The sequence below is a fragment of the Leopardus geoffroyi genome, chromosome C3, assembly GCF_018350155.1.
Source record: "Leopardus geoffroyi isolate Oge1 chromosome C3, O.geoffroyi_Oge1_pat1.0, whole genome shotgun sequence".
Lineage (NCBI taxonomy): Eukaryota > Metazoa > Chordata > Mammalia > Carnivora > Felidae > Leopardus > Leopardus geoffroyi.
In genome coordinates this window covers 137,295,541-137,311,006 of record NC_059338.1, presented here as the reverse complement: position 1 = coordinate 137,311,006, position 15,466 = coordinate 137,295,541, and the positions used below count along the sequence as shown (strand labels likewise).

The 15,466-nt window shown below is 37.4% G+C and overlaps 1 protein-coding gene across 4 annotated transcripts in view; it reads left to right on the top strand.

The window, feature by feature from the left end:
* DNAJC5B (DnaJ heat shock protein family (Hsp40) member C5 beta) overlaps positions 1-15,466 on the top strand; it is an 83,854-nt gene that overhangs the window by 58,810 nt on the left and 9,578 nt on the right. For all 4 annotated transcript variants that reach the window (XR_006706613.1, XM_045455061.1, XM_045455062.1 and 1 more), the window contains 2 exons: positions 3,097-3,310; positions 7,210-7,381. Coding sequence is in view for 3 of the 4 variants with exons in the window: in XM_045455061.1 (XP_045311017.1) it covers positions 3,097-3,310; positions 7,210-7,381 (386 nt within the window). In the remaining variant the exon portion in view is untranslated. The remainder of the gene's footprint in view (positions 1-3,096; positions 3,311-7,209; positions 7,382-15,466) is intronic.

The window sequence follows — 15,466 nt, the reverse complement described above, 5'->3', positions numbered from 1 at the left end:
TAAGAGAACAAACTCTCTAAACTTTCAGCTATTAAAAGAGAACAACATTTGTAACTGGACCTTAACAATGCTTATGGAAGGAAACTACACAAGCGATATGTATATTTTTTGTAACAAGCAAAAACAAAATAAAGAATCACCTATAATCCCAATGTGCAGCTATAAACACTGTTAATTGTGGTCATAACCTTCCATTTTCCTCTTTCTTCTCATTTTTCTGCTTTATTTTTCCTTATACAGACATATATACCACTGTCTATGTGTATGTGCATGTGCATGTGCGTGTGTGTGTGTGTGTGTGTGTGTATCAAGGTCACCAAAAATTTCTATATCACTAAACCTAGTGATCAGTTCTTAGTCCTCATCATATATGACCTGTTAATAGTATTTGACAAAAATGACCACTCTCCTCCTTGAAATACTTTGTTCACTTAGATCCCAAGACCCCATATTCTCCATATTTTTCCTTCTGCCTCATTGATCTTTCTTTCTTCATCTCCTTTGCTTGTTCTTCCTTCTCAAAGCCCAGTTTTTTGGACTTCTCTTGGACCCACTCACTTGTGAATCTTTTCCACTTCCATAGCTCTAAATACCATCTACTTGCTGAGAACTCCCAAACATGCATCTCCTACAGTAATTCTTGCCTAAACTCCAGGCTCATATATCTCTCTTACCTCCATCTCCACTTAGAAGTCTAATAGGCATCTCAAATGTGTCTAAAATATAAACTCTAAATCCTAACAAACCATTCCCTACTGCCAAAAAAAGAAAAAAAAATTCTTGCCAACTCATTAAGTAGTAACTACAAACTGCTATTTGCTCAGGCCAAAACTCTGGTGCCATCTCTCATTTCTTTCTTTTGTATCCCACATCCAATTCATCAGCTAGCTTTCAAAATATATCCAGAATCCAACCAGTTCTCATTATATCCTCCACTACCACACTGATCAGAACCACCATGGACTTTTCCTAAAAGAGTCTCCCTGCTTTGGTCTTTGTCCTCTCCAAGAGTCAGTAATCCTTCTAAAACTAAAGTCAGATCATACCACTCTTTTTCTGAAAAAAACCCAATGGCTTCCCACATCACCTTAAAGACCAAAAGCCAAAGTCCTTTTATAATGGTCTACTAACACTGTGTGCCTTACTTTTTTAATTTAAAAATATAAAAAAGGCAGCCTAGTGGTGGTTAAGAGCATGTGCTCGAGGTCAAATTCCCTGTGTTCAAAGCCTGGCTGTAATTATTAGCTGTGTGATATTGGGCAAATTACTTAACTTTCTGGTGGCTAAATTTCCTCATCTGTAAAATGGGATCATGATAATACCTATTTCATAGAGTTGTGATAAATATTAATGAATTAATATTTATAACATGCTTACAATAGTGCTAGCACATAGTAAACATTATAAAAGATCTTTTAAATGACAAAATAGGCATTTTATGCTATTAGCACAAGATTTCATTATGAATTCTGCACATAAAAAAACATAGATACCCCAAACATCTCTCAAAAAGCATGAAAATGTTTTAGTTAAACAAATTTAAAATGAACTATCATTATTCTTTTTGCTTATTCTGAGTTCAGAGTTGAAATCGCTTTTACACCATGATTTACACTTTTAAGTATTTTGGTACTGTGCTGAGCTGCTTAATCACCTACTTCCTAATCAGCAGTACTTTAATTCCTAAAATATGTGTGATTTTTTTCCAGCTTATTGTATAGATTGACTTATAAAGTAGACTTTACTTTTCTGTTCTACTATGGCCTTTTATTATTGCATTAAAATGAAACCATTTAATCTAAACCAAAATAAAAGCTTAAGGTATATTCGTACATAGAGCTATAAAGGACACAGCAGAGAGAACAAGTCACATAAAATTTCCAGTACGGAGTCATAAAATTTGTTGACTTTTTAGTGGAAAAATTACTACAGACTCAATTTTGAACACAGCTTTAATCATTATTTAAATCTGTCTGCAAAGGGAAGTGAAGGAAATGGCCACCAGCCAGACCCTGACTATCATAGCCCAGTTCTCACATTCGTGTTATAGGTTTTTTAATACTTGAGTATAACAAGAATAAATTACCCTCAAATCTCTCTCTCTGTCTCTGTCTCTCTCTCTCTCTCTCTCTCTCTCTCTCTCACACACACACACACACACACACACACACCACTGCAACACAACACATACATATATTCATCAGGAACTGATTCATGATCCACAGAGAACACAGGCCCTTTTACTCACAACTAAATTTCTACAGATTATTTGAAGTGGAAAGACCTATTTTAAAAGAAGTCAAATAGGGACGCCTGGGTGGCTCACTTGGTTAAGCATCTGACTCTTCATTTCAGTTCAGGTCATGACCTCACGGCTCATGCAATCTAGCTCCATGTTGGGCTCTGCGCTGACAGCACAGAATCTGCTTTGGATCTGTCTCCCTCTCCCTCTGCCCCTCCCCTGCTTGCTCACTCTCTCTCAAAATAAATAAATTAAAAAAAAAGAAGTCAAATATACATTTGACAACAAGGAAAGTCACAGTATCTGTTCATAAAAACAAAAGGGAGTGAAAAAGAGTTTGTGGAAGATCTGTGAAAAAGGTCATAATTTTATTCAAGGGAGTATGAATCAGATTTTTTTGGACAATTTTTCATTTAACTTTTAGAATATGTGGTGTGAACTTTTGTTAATTCCAGAAACTTGTTCCAGTTCTAAATGGAATTTTGGTGTAAACTTACTCTATTGCTCAAACACTTGAAAGGCCTCTGCATATTGAAGTGGGCCACTGATCAGCTGCCAGGTGAAAATAAACTTCACATATCCGACAACAGCAAAATGGCTCAGACTCAACAACTACGCAGCTATTGAGAATTCCTTTGAGGATGTGAGGAAAGAAACAATACTACTGTGCCTGCACATAGAAACAAGAGACAACATCTAATGGAAACTTGCTTAGTCACATCAACATTTTTGTGAAACTTATCACTTCACAGTAATTGCATGTAAAAATGATGAACAAATGAATAATGCCCCCCTAAAATGTCATTGCAATTCTTGTCAAATAATACTTTCCCTCACTTTTTTTATTTTAAAAGAAAACTGGCCTTGAAACATCATCCAGACAAGAATCCAGATGATCCAGCTGCTGCTGAAAAGTTTAAAGAAATCAACAACGCCCACACAATACTTACCGACATGTCAAAGAGAAACATATATGACAAGTATGGATCACTGGGACTCTATGTGGCTGAGCAATTTGGAGATGAAAATGTTAATACCTACTTCATGCTGTCAAGCTGGTGGGCAAAGGTAAATCAATTTTTTCTTCAAAAACAATTTCCTAGAAAAACCATGATATTATTCACTCTTTTAGGCTCCATCTCAGAGAAAACCTAAGCTTACTATATTATTAAACTCTTATAAATAAAAAGAGGTATCACTTTAATCAAAAGCTATTATTTGAGGATCATTTTTTGCTTTAGCTCATTAAATAATCATAAAATACAGCATGACTTAAAATATCTCTAGACATTAATTATAAATGAATTTGAGGCTTCAGGTTAATTCTGACTGCCCCCCCCTCGACCCATGACTAAATAAGAACTGATTCACTGCTCAAAAACAAAAATAATTTATTAGTGTGACAACTGCTTAGTAAGTTATTATAGGACAAATTTAGCCATGTACTTTACTATCTATAGCATAGGCTACATGAACAAACACAGTACTTGGGAGAATGTGTGGTAATTATGTCATAGGCTCACGTGCAGCCTGACTTGAAGTAGTAGAGAAGGAAATGAGGAGGAAAAAGTGAGAATTAAGTAGTGTTGAACAGGGTGTTGGAGAGACATAGAGGCAAAAGGGGAAAAAAGGATATCTGGTCAAGAAGAAGGCAACATTTTTAAGGACTTAGTACAATCAGAATTCACTTTTAACAATAAATTTTGGGTGGTTTCCTAGGAATACCTGGTATATGTCTGGTGATGGTTATGCATTTGTTCATGAGTTTTAATGTCCTTACCTTTTTTTTTTTTACATTTATTTATTTTTGATAGACAGAGAGAGACAAAGCACAAGTGGGGTAGGGGCAGAGAGAGAAGGAGACACAGAATATGAAGCGGGCTTCAGGCTCTGAGCTGTCAGCACAGAGCCCGACACGGGGCTCGGGCTAACAAACTGTGACATCATGACCTGAGCTGAAGTTGGACGCTTAACTGACTGAGCTACCCAGGCGCCCCCTTATCTTTTGACGAAAGCATATTTACATACAAAGCATTCATATGATCCATCAGGATATTTTTGGACAATTCACACATTTTGTGAAATCATATGAACTCACACTCATATGAGAGGTAATTAATTTAAAAAACTGCAGATCTCCAAAAAAAGGGGTTGCATGGTCAATAGGATTCTGATTGCTATTTTCTTCCACTAAAATAAATCTTGCTAAATTGAGGAGTTTTATATATGCAGAGAAAGAATATATTTTTGCACAGAAGCATGGAGAGTCTACAACCTAAAGCTACATTTGTCTTGTACAGTCTCCAAAAATGTCTTCTCCTGGAGATAACTGGGATTCCCACTTGAGATCCCCTTTCTCTATTGTTGAAGACCTGGGAGAGAGACAAGTTCCTGCTGAGTGGATTTGGACCTTGGAATAAGAGTGTACATACTGACAATATCACTTATGATTGACTTAATGTTCACATAAAATGTAGGCTTTAAGGGGCTTGCCTGGGAACCTAACCTCCAGGTGTGACATTCTCTCCCTGGGAAGGTATATCGGACATTCTAGATAATTTACACACTAATACCTGGTTGCATATTAGGGCTGGCCTGCATAAAAACAAATAGGTTTCCTTACTGAGGAAGTTGACAAAGTTGATAAAAATTCATATAGAAAAACAGACGCTGTCCAGCAGTATAAGAAATATATGAAATAATTTCTGATGTGGCTCTTTAAAAGTAAGGCCACAAAAAAATGTACCTTCTTCTGTTTATGTCAAAAGCCTAACTGCACCATGTCCATCAGAGTGGTTCGGCGCATATGATCATGTATTGAGTATGCATTAGATGAATGATTTATTGTACCACTGAAAATATGTATTTCAAAAATATTGAGCTCCTGGGGCACCTGGGTGGTTCAGTCAGTTAAGTGGCTAACTTCAGCTCAGATCATGATCTCATGGTTGGTGAGTTTGGGCTTTTTGCTGTTAGCGCAGAGCCCGCTTTGGATCCTCTCTCTGCCCCTCCCCTGCTTGCACTCTTTCTCTGAAAAATAAATACACATTTAAAAAAATAAATAAATCTTCCCATTAAAAAAAAATAGTGAGCTCCTACTTATGCTCAGTAGTGTGCTAAGTACTATGAGTATGTAAGTCAAGGCTATTTGTGTAGCAGGCAACCAATCTAGTTGGATTAATTAAAGAACAAAACAATATATGAATTAAAGAAAATTTTCAGTGAAGAGTAAATATGGGAATTGCATGGCAAAGACATAAGAGGACAAAAGTAGGTAGAGAAAGGAGGAGCTGGTTGAGGCAATAGCTCAGGAATACTGCACAGGAAGGTTTTGGAGGCAGCTGGTGAGGACAGTGTTGCAGCATTTTTCACAGAGTAATTTTCTTAAGTCTATGAAAATATAGAGTATCCACAGCAAAAAGATTATAGGTGCAAGAGTGTGACTAAAGCTCCCTCACTCCAAACCACAGTAGGCTCCACCCCATAATGGGGGCCAGAGTCAGAAAAAAGCAGGAATGAGCCAGGTGAGTTTCATCAACATTAAAGATTTCTACCTTAAGTTACTAAAGAACTGCATACACGAAAGGTGATCTTTATCCTCTTTGTTCTTTTTAGATAAAATCTGCATTCTTATTCAAAACACTTCCTATTTCAAATACTATATTTTTTACAACCATTATATTGCTGAATTAAAAAATTTGGCTTATTTTAACTTAAATTGAGGGTTGGTAGAGTTTCTTTTCATTTTAGCTATGGCAGACTTAGTAAACAAACCTTTCATATGCTTGTGGGGAAATCCTGGTTCTGGCTGTTCACTAAAAGGAACAAATTATTCATCTATCTATTAATTACTTTATACATTCATTAATTCAGTAGGTATTTATTGTCTCCCACATGTCAGGTACTAAATCCTTAGGTAGGAGGGATTAAAAGATGACTAACATATAGTTACAGCCTTCAAAACTCTCGCAGTCTAATGTGACACAGACCTGTAAACAGATAAATGTCCTAAGGCGTCAACAACATCAACAGAACCATGGGAGAAATTTCTGTGGAGTACAACTGGGGCACAAAGGAGGGAGTAATTGTTCTAGAGTGGGGGGATCAGGAAAGATGTCAGAGAGAGGATCTTTGAGATGAATCTTAAACTCAGAGTTGGCATTTGTTAGATGGCTGAGGAATGGAAGGAGCCCTCTGGGAAGATGAATCCACAAGGAGAGCAAAGCTATGGAAGGTATGGCAGGAATAGGGCTGTGCTAATTAGGGAAAGGTTTGAAGCCAGATGACCATTAATAAGGAGTTCCAGTCTTTCCTGAGAGGCAGGAAAGTTGCCGCATAGGTTCAAGAGAAATGTATTTCAGTAAGTTCCAACAACAATGTGCAGAGTAGAATAGGAGGCAAGAGTGGAGGCAGGGAGGCTAGTTAGGAGGCTACTGATGTGTTAAAGGCAGAGATAAGGAGATCTTTCTAAAGTCCTTACCAGTCAGGAGAGAGACAAGGGAGAGGGTGTAAGAGATCTTAAAGAGACTCTGGCAAGACTTAGTGACTAAGGGAAATGAGGAGGTGTGGGGGAGAACTATCAATAGCTTATCTTTGGTGAGAATGACTCAGTCCCCTTGGTTAGCTCATTTGACCTGTAGAGGTTGTCTGTTTGTTGTTTCGTTTGTTCTCCTCTTAATAATGATCACCATAGCTTATGAATAAAGAAGAAAGTATCACACCTCATTACTGTGGCTACAAGTCACTTCCTGTGAACTTGTTAGGCAAAACTTTATAAGGAATTTGTTTCCAAGGCAACTAAAAAGCTAGTTCTTGCATGGAATAAGGATGCGGGTGAATATGTGGTCCTCAGGGGAACTGCAACATCTTCAGGTCTCTGAAGATACATGGATGCACACTTAATTTCTGGTTTCTCCCACACGCCACCATTCCTCACCCCTATTTTGGTTTGTCTCTGTTTCCCCTAGACCCTGTTTGTCATCATTGGACTCTTTACTGGCTGTTATTTTTGCTGCTGCCTGTGCTGCTGTTGCAACTGCTGCTGTGGACGCTGCCGGCCCAAATCATCAGTGCCAGAAGAGGACTTCTATGTGTCCCCAGAGGATCTTGAGGAGCAGATCAAGACCGACATGGAAAAAGGTGGAGTAAGATGACAGCAGAGCTAGTGGGTGTCCCTTCACAGGCCTGACCAAGGACAAGGTCCCTGGTGATGGTTATCACTGAAGTGACAGAGATCCAACAACCCAATGAGGGGAATCCCACAGATTGTCAGCTTTTGGTACCTCTTTTGGGCGAGGATAAAGGAACAGTTACTTTTCCTGGCCACAGAGAAAAGCAGAACCTGACACCATTAGAAATAAATCACAAAATATGCTGATCACAAAGCAAAGCCAGTACAATTCATGATGTTGTTACAAGAGTGTTCAGGGAGGTTCAGGGAGGTTTGGGTGGGAATACCCAGAGATATGAGAACCAAGCCTGTTAACAAAGATCTCTATTCAAATAGAAGAAAATGGACATCAATAACCCTGGACTTTTTTTCTTTTCTAATTACTTGGTAATGAGTTTTGGGTAGAGCTGGGGAAGGGTGATCTTTCTTCCCTGGAAATGAAGCTTCCTTCCAAATCCACATATTCAGAGCTAGCCTCAGCCAGCATCAAGAGAAGACTGAGGGATTTTCCTGCAACATGTGACCCCTTCCTATGGGGAACACTGGGTGGCTAGTCTGGCAAATAGGTGGGTTACTGTAACAATTTTTTGTTATTGCCCTTAGAGACAAACTGTGGGCCCATGGTGAAATACAATTACCATTGTCTTTTGCCTCATTTGGGATATAAAAGGACAACTAATCTTTTATTAAGGACATACATACCAAAAAGAACAAATAAGCAGCACTACTCAAAAATGGGTTAAACAGAAATGTATAAATGTAAACTCCTCTCCATGGAAGGGCCAGTGACCTTACATAACTTGCTTACGAATGATGATCCCATCTGCCTTTGTAAGGGAGATAAACTGTTTTAAGATCTCATTAGCTGGCTCTGTTGTCTATAGGATCTCCCATAACATCCATCAACCCAGTACAGTACTCTATCATTGACAGAGGATAGGAAGGGACGTGAGATAGGAGAGTATTGTCATCATCATCCACTGTGTCAACCTTATCTTAACTTTTCCCGTATAGTGCAGAAACCAAAACTAGGTGAATTGAACCCAGATATCCCAAATCCACTGATGTACACTTCTCTGAAAAGCCTCAAAATCTTTTCTATTTTAAATTAGATAAAAGCTCTACCAGGTCATTTCAGCAGACCTCCTTTGCAGAAGATTTCTTTTCTGGAACAGAAATTTACTCTCAGTGCCAAATTCCACCCAGGTTTCCTTCCTGCAGGGTGACTAGTGATAAATCTGTGTGCCTCTCACTGTTCTTAGTTCTGACTCCCCAGAGCTACCAATTCCATTGCAGAGGTCATATTCTAGACTAAGTCTGATTGTGTTACCAAGAGTCCTTAAGCAAAAGGACAAGCTTTATTCTATGGCTAAATATTTAAAAGCTCTATGCAGAGTTGATCCGGGTTTTATAGGGCCTGACACACTATTTGGGCAGTCCTCTTAAGAAAAAAAAAAGCACGAAATTACAAATACAAAATTAGATCTGAAAGTGAATATTTATTTGGAATGAGAAAATGAAATCACAACAAATTTAAAAGTTTAAAAACTGAAAATATCATGTATCAGAAAATCTAGAAAAATAGCAAATAGTTTAATTAACTGCCCGACACACCTCTACAGTACTTTCTCCTTATGTTTTCGGGATGCATTCATTATTCTTCGCCTCTTCATTTAATAATAATATTGGAATGTCGTTTTCTGTAGGAAGAGTAGAAAACTAATTGTTTTTCCTCTAGCATGTTTGATCAAAATTTGTTTTCTCTCATTGGTAGAGTAGAAAAATTTCTTTTGGTTTTACAACTCACTAATAATAATGTCTAAATTTTTAGGGATTGCTTTAAATTTGGGAAGACTAATCTAGTCTGTTTCCTATATATGTTGTAAGATTTGGAAGAATTTTTCACAGACCACTTTTTAAGTCTGCACATTTCCAACTTTGTTGCCTCTACATCACCTAATACTTCCAGTATCAGAGCCCCCTGGGCACATTCATATAGTGTGACATCACCTGTGGCATGGATCTTCATGTCTCCTCAGCAAGTGAACTGGCATAGGGAGCTATAGTATTCCTCGAGCCATTCCCATGCCAGTATGGCTAGCAATAATTAACTATAAACAGAGTTGCTGCAAACCACAAAAACATATCCCTCTAAGTCCAAATGAAACTTATCATTTAACTCTATTTCCTCTTAACTGAATCCCTCAAAACATCCATAGCCCCCCTGCTGCCACTCATTAAGAAGAAAAGTATGATGGAGGGAAAGTCAAAGTGAAAAGAGACAGTGTTTTTGCTAATTATGATTAAAATATCTTACTTTTGCAAATCTACAAAAATATAAGCACATTGCTAGGGCCCCAAAAGGCCCTTAGAAAGATTTGCACAGATAGAGGTCCATGAAGCTAAAACTCATTAACCATCCAGGGGCGCCTGGGTGGCGCAGTCGATTAAGCGTCCGACTTCAGCCAGGTCACGATCTCGCGGTCCGTGAGTTCGAGCCCCGCGTCAGGCTCTGGGCTGATGGCTCAGAGCCTGGAGCCTGTTTCCGATTCTGTGTCTCCCTCTCTCTCTGCCCCTCCCCCGTTCATGCTCTGTCTCTCTCTGTCCCAAAAATAAATAAACGTTGAAAAAAAAAAAAAAACTCATTAACCATCCAGTAAATTTACCACTGCTCTTCAATCTAACATTTCATTACGAAAATCTATGCCTTATTTGTAGCTAGCTGCACTAGTTAATTTCAGATTTTTATTCACTAATTCAGAGACTTTATGTTTACAGATAAAATAAACATTAAGACTTGTAAAGATGAAAAAGCAGATTCCATGAGAAGACTCTGCTTTCTGGACTATGATCCAATAAACATAATGTGGTATCTTCTATTCTGCAAAAGAAGGGGGGCCATTTAAAGTTGTTAAAGAAAATATTCTTGAAAGGTGCTACTAATCATGCAGATATCAAGCTACTCATGAAAAATGATAGGCAGCATACATCAATATCTGAGTCCATTAGAAGGCACTGGTGAGATATTAGCACTTCAAGATTTTTTTTCAGTGATTCTGAAATTAAATGAAACATGGCAAACATTTTCTCACTTGGGGAATTATTACCTTATATTGAATCTAATCATAAAATCCTAGGATTTTAGAGGTGGAAGAAATCTGAGTAGTCAACCCTTACCTTTCCACAATTTTTTATCAGACTGCTGCCTAACCTCATTTGAAAGCTGCCAATGGTGAGGAGGTTTGGGACTTTGTATGAAAGTGAGAGATACTCAAAAATTCAACAACCACAGAAGGATTATAGAGTCAAAAGCAAGTTTATACCAACCTTCTGGCACCAACTCTCTAAGAATAACAACATTAAAAAAATTTTTTGTGTAAATATTTATGGGTTCTGTTTTGCAAAACTCTTATCCTGGCTACATATTTTTTGCTGCTTCTTTGCATAGCAAAAATTTTGATGAAAAATTTATCAGATTTTTAAGTGGATTATGATTTTAATGTCATGTCTAAGAACTTTGAGTCTAACATTATGTCATAAAGATTTTCTTCAATGTTCTCTTCCCCTCTTTTAAAGTTTATTTATTTTGAGAGAGAGAGGGAGCATGCACACACAGGAAAGGAGAAGAAAGAGAGGGAGAGAGAGAGAATCCCAAGCAAGCTCCTCAGGTTCCACACTGTCAGCGTAGAGCCTAATATGGGGCTTGAACCCACGAACCCATGAGATCATGACTTCAGCCAAAATCAAGAGTCAGACGCTCACCTGACTGAGCCATCCAGGCACCCCTCCAGTGTTTTCTAAAAGTGTCATAGTTTTATGTCTAACATTTAGATCTGTGACCCATTTTAAGTTCATTTTTGTTTACGGTGTAGACTTAGGTCAACTTTGGTGGGCCTTTTTGGCACATGGAGTTTAATTGTTCTAACACTATTTGTTGAAAAGATTATCCTTTCTCCATTGAATTATCTTCGTCCCTGTGTTAAAAATCAAGTGACTATATTTCTATGGGTCTATTTATTGACTCTATTCTGTTCCATTGATCTATATCTATCCCTTCACCAATAACACACACATCTTGCTTTCTGCAACTTTAAAGTAAGTCTTAAAATCAGCTAGTGTGATTCCTCTAACTTTATTGTTTTTCAAAATTGTTTTGGTGATTCTAGTTTGGTTTCCTTTCTGTATAAATTTTAGTATCAGGTTGTCTAAATCTACAGAAAAATACCAATTTTCAAAATTAAAATTGCATGAAATTTATATATTAGTTTGGGAAAAATTGAGATCTTTACTATGTTGAATCTTCTAATTCAACAACATGGGATGTGTCTCTACTTATTTAGGTCTCATTTGGTTTCTTTTATGAGTGTTCTGTAGTTTTCAGAATACAGAGATGGAATATGTTTTGTTAAATGGATACCTAACTATTTCATTTTGGGGAGAGCTACTGTAAATGGCACTGGCTTTTAATCTGGGTTTCCAGATTAAATACTTAAATACTTGTTCATCACAAGTATTTACAATTATTTTTGTGTACTGACTTTGTATCCTGTGTTCCTGTTAAGCTCACTCATTAATTTGTATTGATATGTGTGAATTCTTTGGGATTCTCTATGATGTCAATTATGTCCTCTGCAAATAGAAATAGTCTTATTTCTTCCATTCCAATCTACATGCTTTTTATTTATTTTTCTTGATTTATTGCACTGGCTAGAATTCCAACACTTGGTTTATTACTCTGCTGTCACCATCTTCAAATTGTTAGCTTTTAAAAAAAATTTTTTTAATGTTTATTCATTTTTGAGACAGAGAAAGACAGACAGAGCATGGATGGGGGGAGGGGGGTAAGAGAGAGGGAGACAGGATCTGAAGCAGGCTCTAGGCTCTGAGCTATTAGCACAAATAGCACTGTGAGATCACTACCTGAGCTCAAGTTGGACACTTAACCAGCTGAGCCACCCAGGTGCCTCACTTCAAATTCTTAGCTTTTGAATCAGGTATAACACATTTTTCATTGTTCACTGTGTTTTGCTAATTATGTAGCCAGTACTGATAAAACATTTCTCTGAGTGGACTATAAATCCACATTTCAAGCTTGATACTCATTGGCAAGTAATAGAACAAATGCCTGTGGAGCATAATACCCTACTTTCAGGGAAGACTGAAGCTAATTGAGATGATACAGTGGGGTGGGGAGAAGCAGGTGGAGCAAGGGTTTTATATTAATTATCAATGTAAATGCTATGCTACAGATTATACTGTACTTAGAGATTTGACCAGTATATGAATATTACAAATGAAAATGTATTTTTCATATTTGAGTATTAATTTTCAAAGAAGTATGGCTAGCATATCTTATATTATTCTAAGTGCAATTCTCAGAAATGCCAAGATAAAAACTATACTAAAACTAATATGAGATTATCTTCTCTCCAGATTAAAAGTTATAGCTCCTTAATACTTTATTGCCTCCTTATGCCTAATTAGACTAACAAAGAAGAAAGAAGCTAACTAGAGAAATACATTTGTGATTTGAATTCAGTGAATAAACACCTCAAACTTCTCTTTTAAGGACACGTTATAGAACACTAGATATTTCTTAATTTATGAAAATCCAAATTTAAAATATCAAACTTTTTTAGCCAGCCGACTTATTAAAAAACATTACAGATGTTTTTCACTTGACTTGAGATAGTTAATATTCTAGTTTTATATTTAAAGTCTACAATTTTTCTTGGATATTTTTTATTATGTACATATTACAAACATACCTACTCCTTGACACTGGCTAAAGCCTAAGATACGTTTTGATGCTGTAAATGGTACCAGTTTCTATTTGGGAGTAGTGGTACAGGGTGGGATTTGGTAGTAGAGAGGAAAGATTAGCTTTAGTTATTATGTCTCTTTCAACTATCTGAGAAGGTATAATCCAGCTTCTACACTTAAGAAAGGGGGAAATTCCAGTGGACTCTTCAATATTCACAGGAAACTATAGAATTTGTAAACAGATATCCATCTCTTTTCAAAATAAAAATACACAGAGATTTGTATCCTAGGAACACAGAGAAATTCTATTATTCTTATGAATCAATTAGGATCAAACAGAAGAAAGAAAGTATCTGGGGGGAGCCCATCGCCCCCTCTTTTTCATCTTGGAAAGTTTGAAACTTGAAAGGTAAAGGTAATAAATACCAGGTGATTTCCCTTCCTTTCAAATGTTCACAAATTCGAAGTTCCACTTTGTGAGTTTTTGAGTGGTATACTTAAAACAATCTCATTTAGACCCAGTATACTCCTGTTAGCTGAAGACCACAATGAAATCAGAATACTACTGCTAGCTAAGAGAACTCTGTAGACCATCTTCAGATACCCTGTTTCCTGGAACTCTGCGTGTGTGTGTGTGTGTGTGTGTGTGTGTGTGTGTGTGAGAGAGAGAGAGAGAGAGAGAGAGAGAGAGAGAAACAAAATACAGAAGCAAGAGCGTAAGTGAGAACCAGTTATCTCTAAACACCCTGGTAAAACAATCCAAGATTACAACAGCTAAATTCAGTGTTGGTTTTTTTCCCCCAAACTGAAGGCAATGGACTGAAAACTCCCAGTTAAACCCTAAAGATTTTTTTCATGCAATCACGATTTCCCCATTTTTTGGAAGGAGAGGGAATAAGATATCTAAGGAGAAGATTTTATAGAGTTGACCTTGGTTCTAAACATGTGATATTCAGTAATAGAAAAATCTATTGATTGCTTAACTGTTCTTGTTACTCACCTGGATAAAACCCAAATAAATTCACAGCCACTGTGCTGAAGAGGCCATATGGCTTGTAATTAGACTCCTGCTCTCAGCCAAGATATTGAGACATTTATTACATTTGCTCTGTAGCATTCATCACACTTTGCTGCTCAGGTAAAGGGCATCAAGGAAGAGATTAAATTCATCTTCTCTCTTTTCACCAACCCCCACTCAATCTCCCTCCTACCTTCTTCCCCCCAACCAAAAGGGACCCATTTCTAAAACTAATTCATAGAAAAAAAATTCTTGCAACTAACTAATCCAAAGTCCTTTACTTCTTCTTTATATAAATCCACCAAGTAAGCATCATCAAGGCTCTGGGCCAGGGGACCAGGACAAGTGAGTCAGCTCAGAATGCTGACCCAAAAGAAACTCAAAGTGGATCCAAAGTTTCTTCAATTTGTGGCTGCCAAGGTTCAAACAAACAGTGTAAAAACCTGTTTACTAGACAGGTTTATTAAGATAGTTTTCCCACAGCAAACATTTATTGAGCACTTAATATTTGTTAGACACTGTGGTAGGAGCTAGAAAAAGAAAATACATGGACTGGGCTATCTTGGATTTTACAATTTAGCAGAGGAGATGGGAGACAAATTGAAATAATGACACAAAAGAGCTGGCTAATTTATGAGTATAAGCACACCAAAGAAGAGGCACAGGGGCTGTGATAATAAACACTAGGAGGCCTGACTTGTGAGACAATGTAACAAGGAACAGAAACAAGAGCATAAATGGGGACCAGTTATCCCTGGCAAAGCAAACCAAAGGATGCAGGTAAAGCTAGCTTCCCTGAGGAAGTGACATTTAAAGCTGAAGACATAAAAAAGGAGAAGTTGAGGTGTAGGAGATTATGAGGATGGATAACCCTAGAAGGGATGAATCTTGATACCAACAAAGCGTTTGGCACAGTATCTCCCTACACCCTGTAGATAAGATGGCAAATAATGTTCTCCATGCCAGACAAAGCAGTTAAAATCATATTGGGCTGTTCTACTGAACAGTTTTATCAAGGAATTGAGTAAAGCAGTAGTTGTACAGAGATCACAGTTGCAAATAACCCCAAAATGGGAGTTGTTCAGATAAGGGCTCATCCCATCCAAGTATGATAGAGAGAAAGCAGCTAGAATCTTAGACATTTTGCTAGAGAAGAGCAAGAGCCGTAAAATTTAACTAGATAAAGGGGAAAAGGAGTTAAGAGAAACCCAGGAGGTTCTGAGGAGGAAAGGACAAAAAGTAGAGGAGAGGTGGAATTGTATTCAGCCATAGA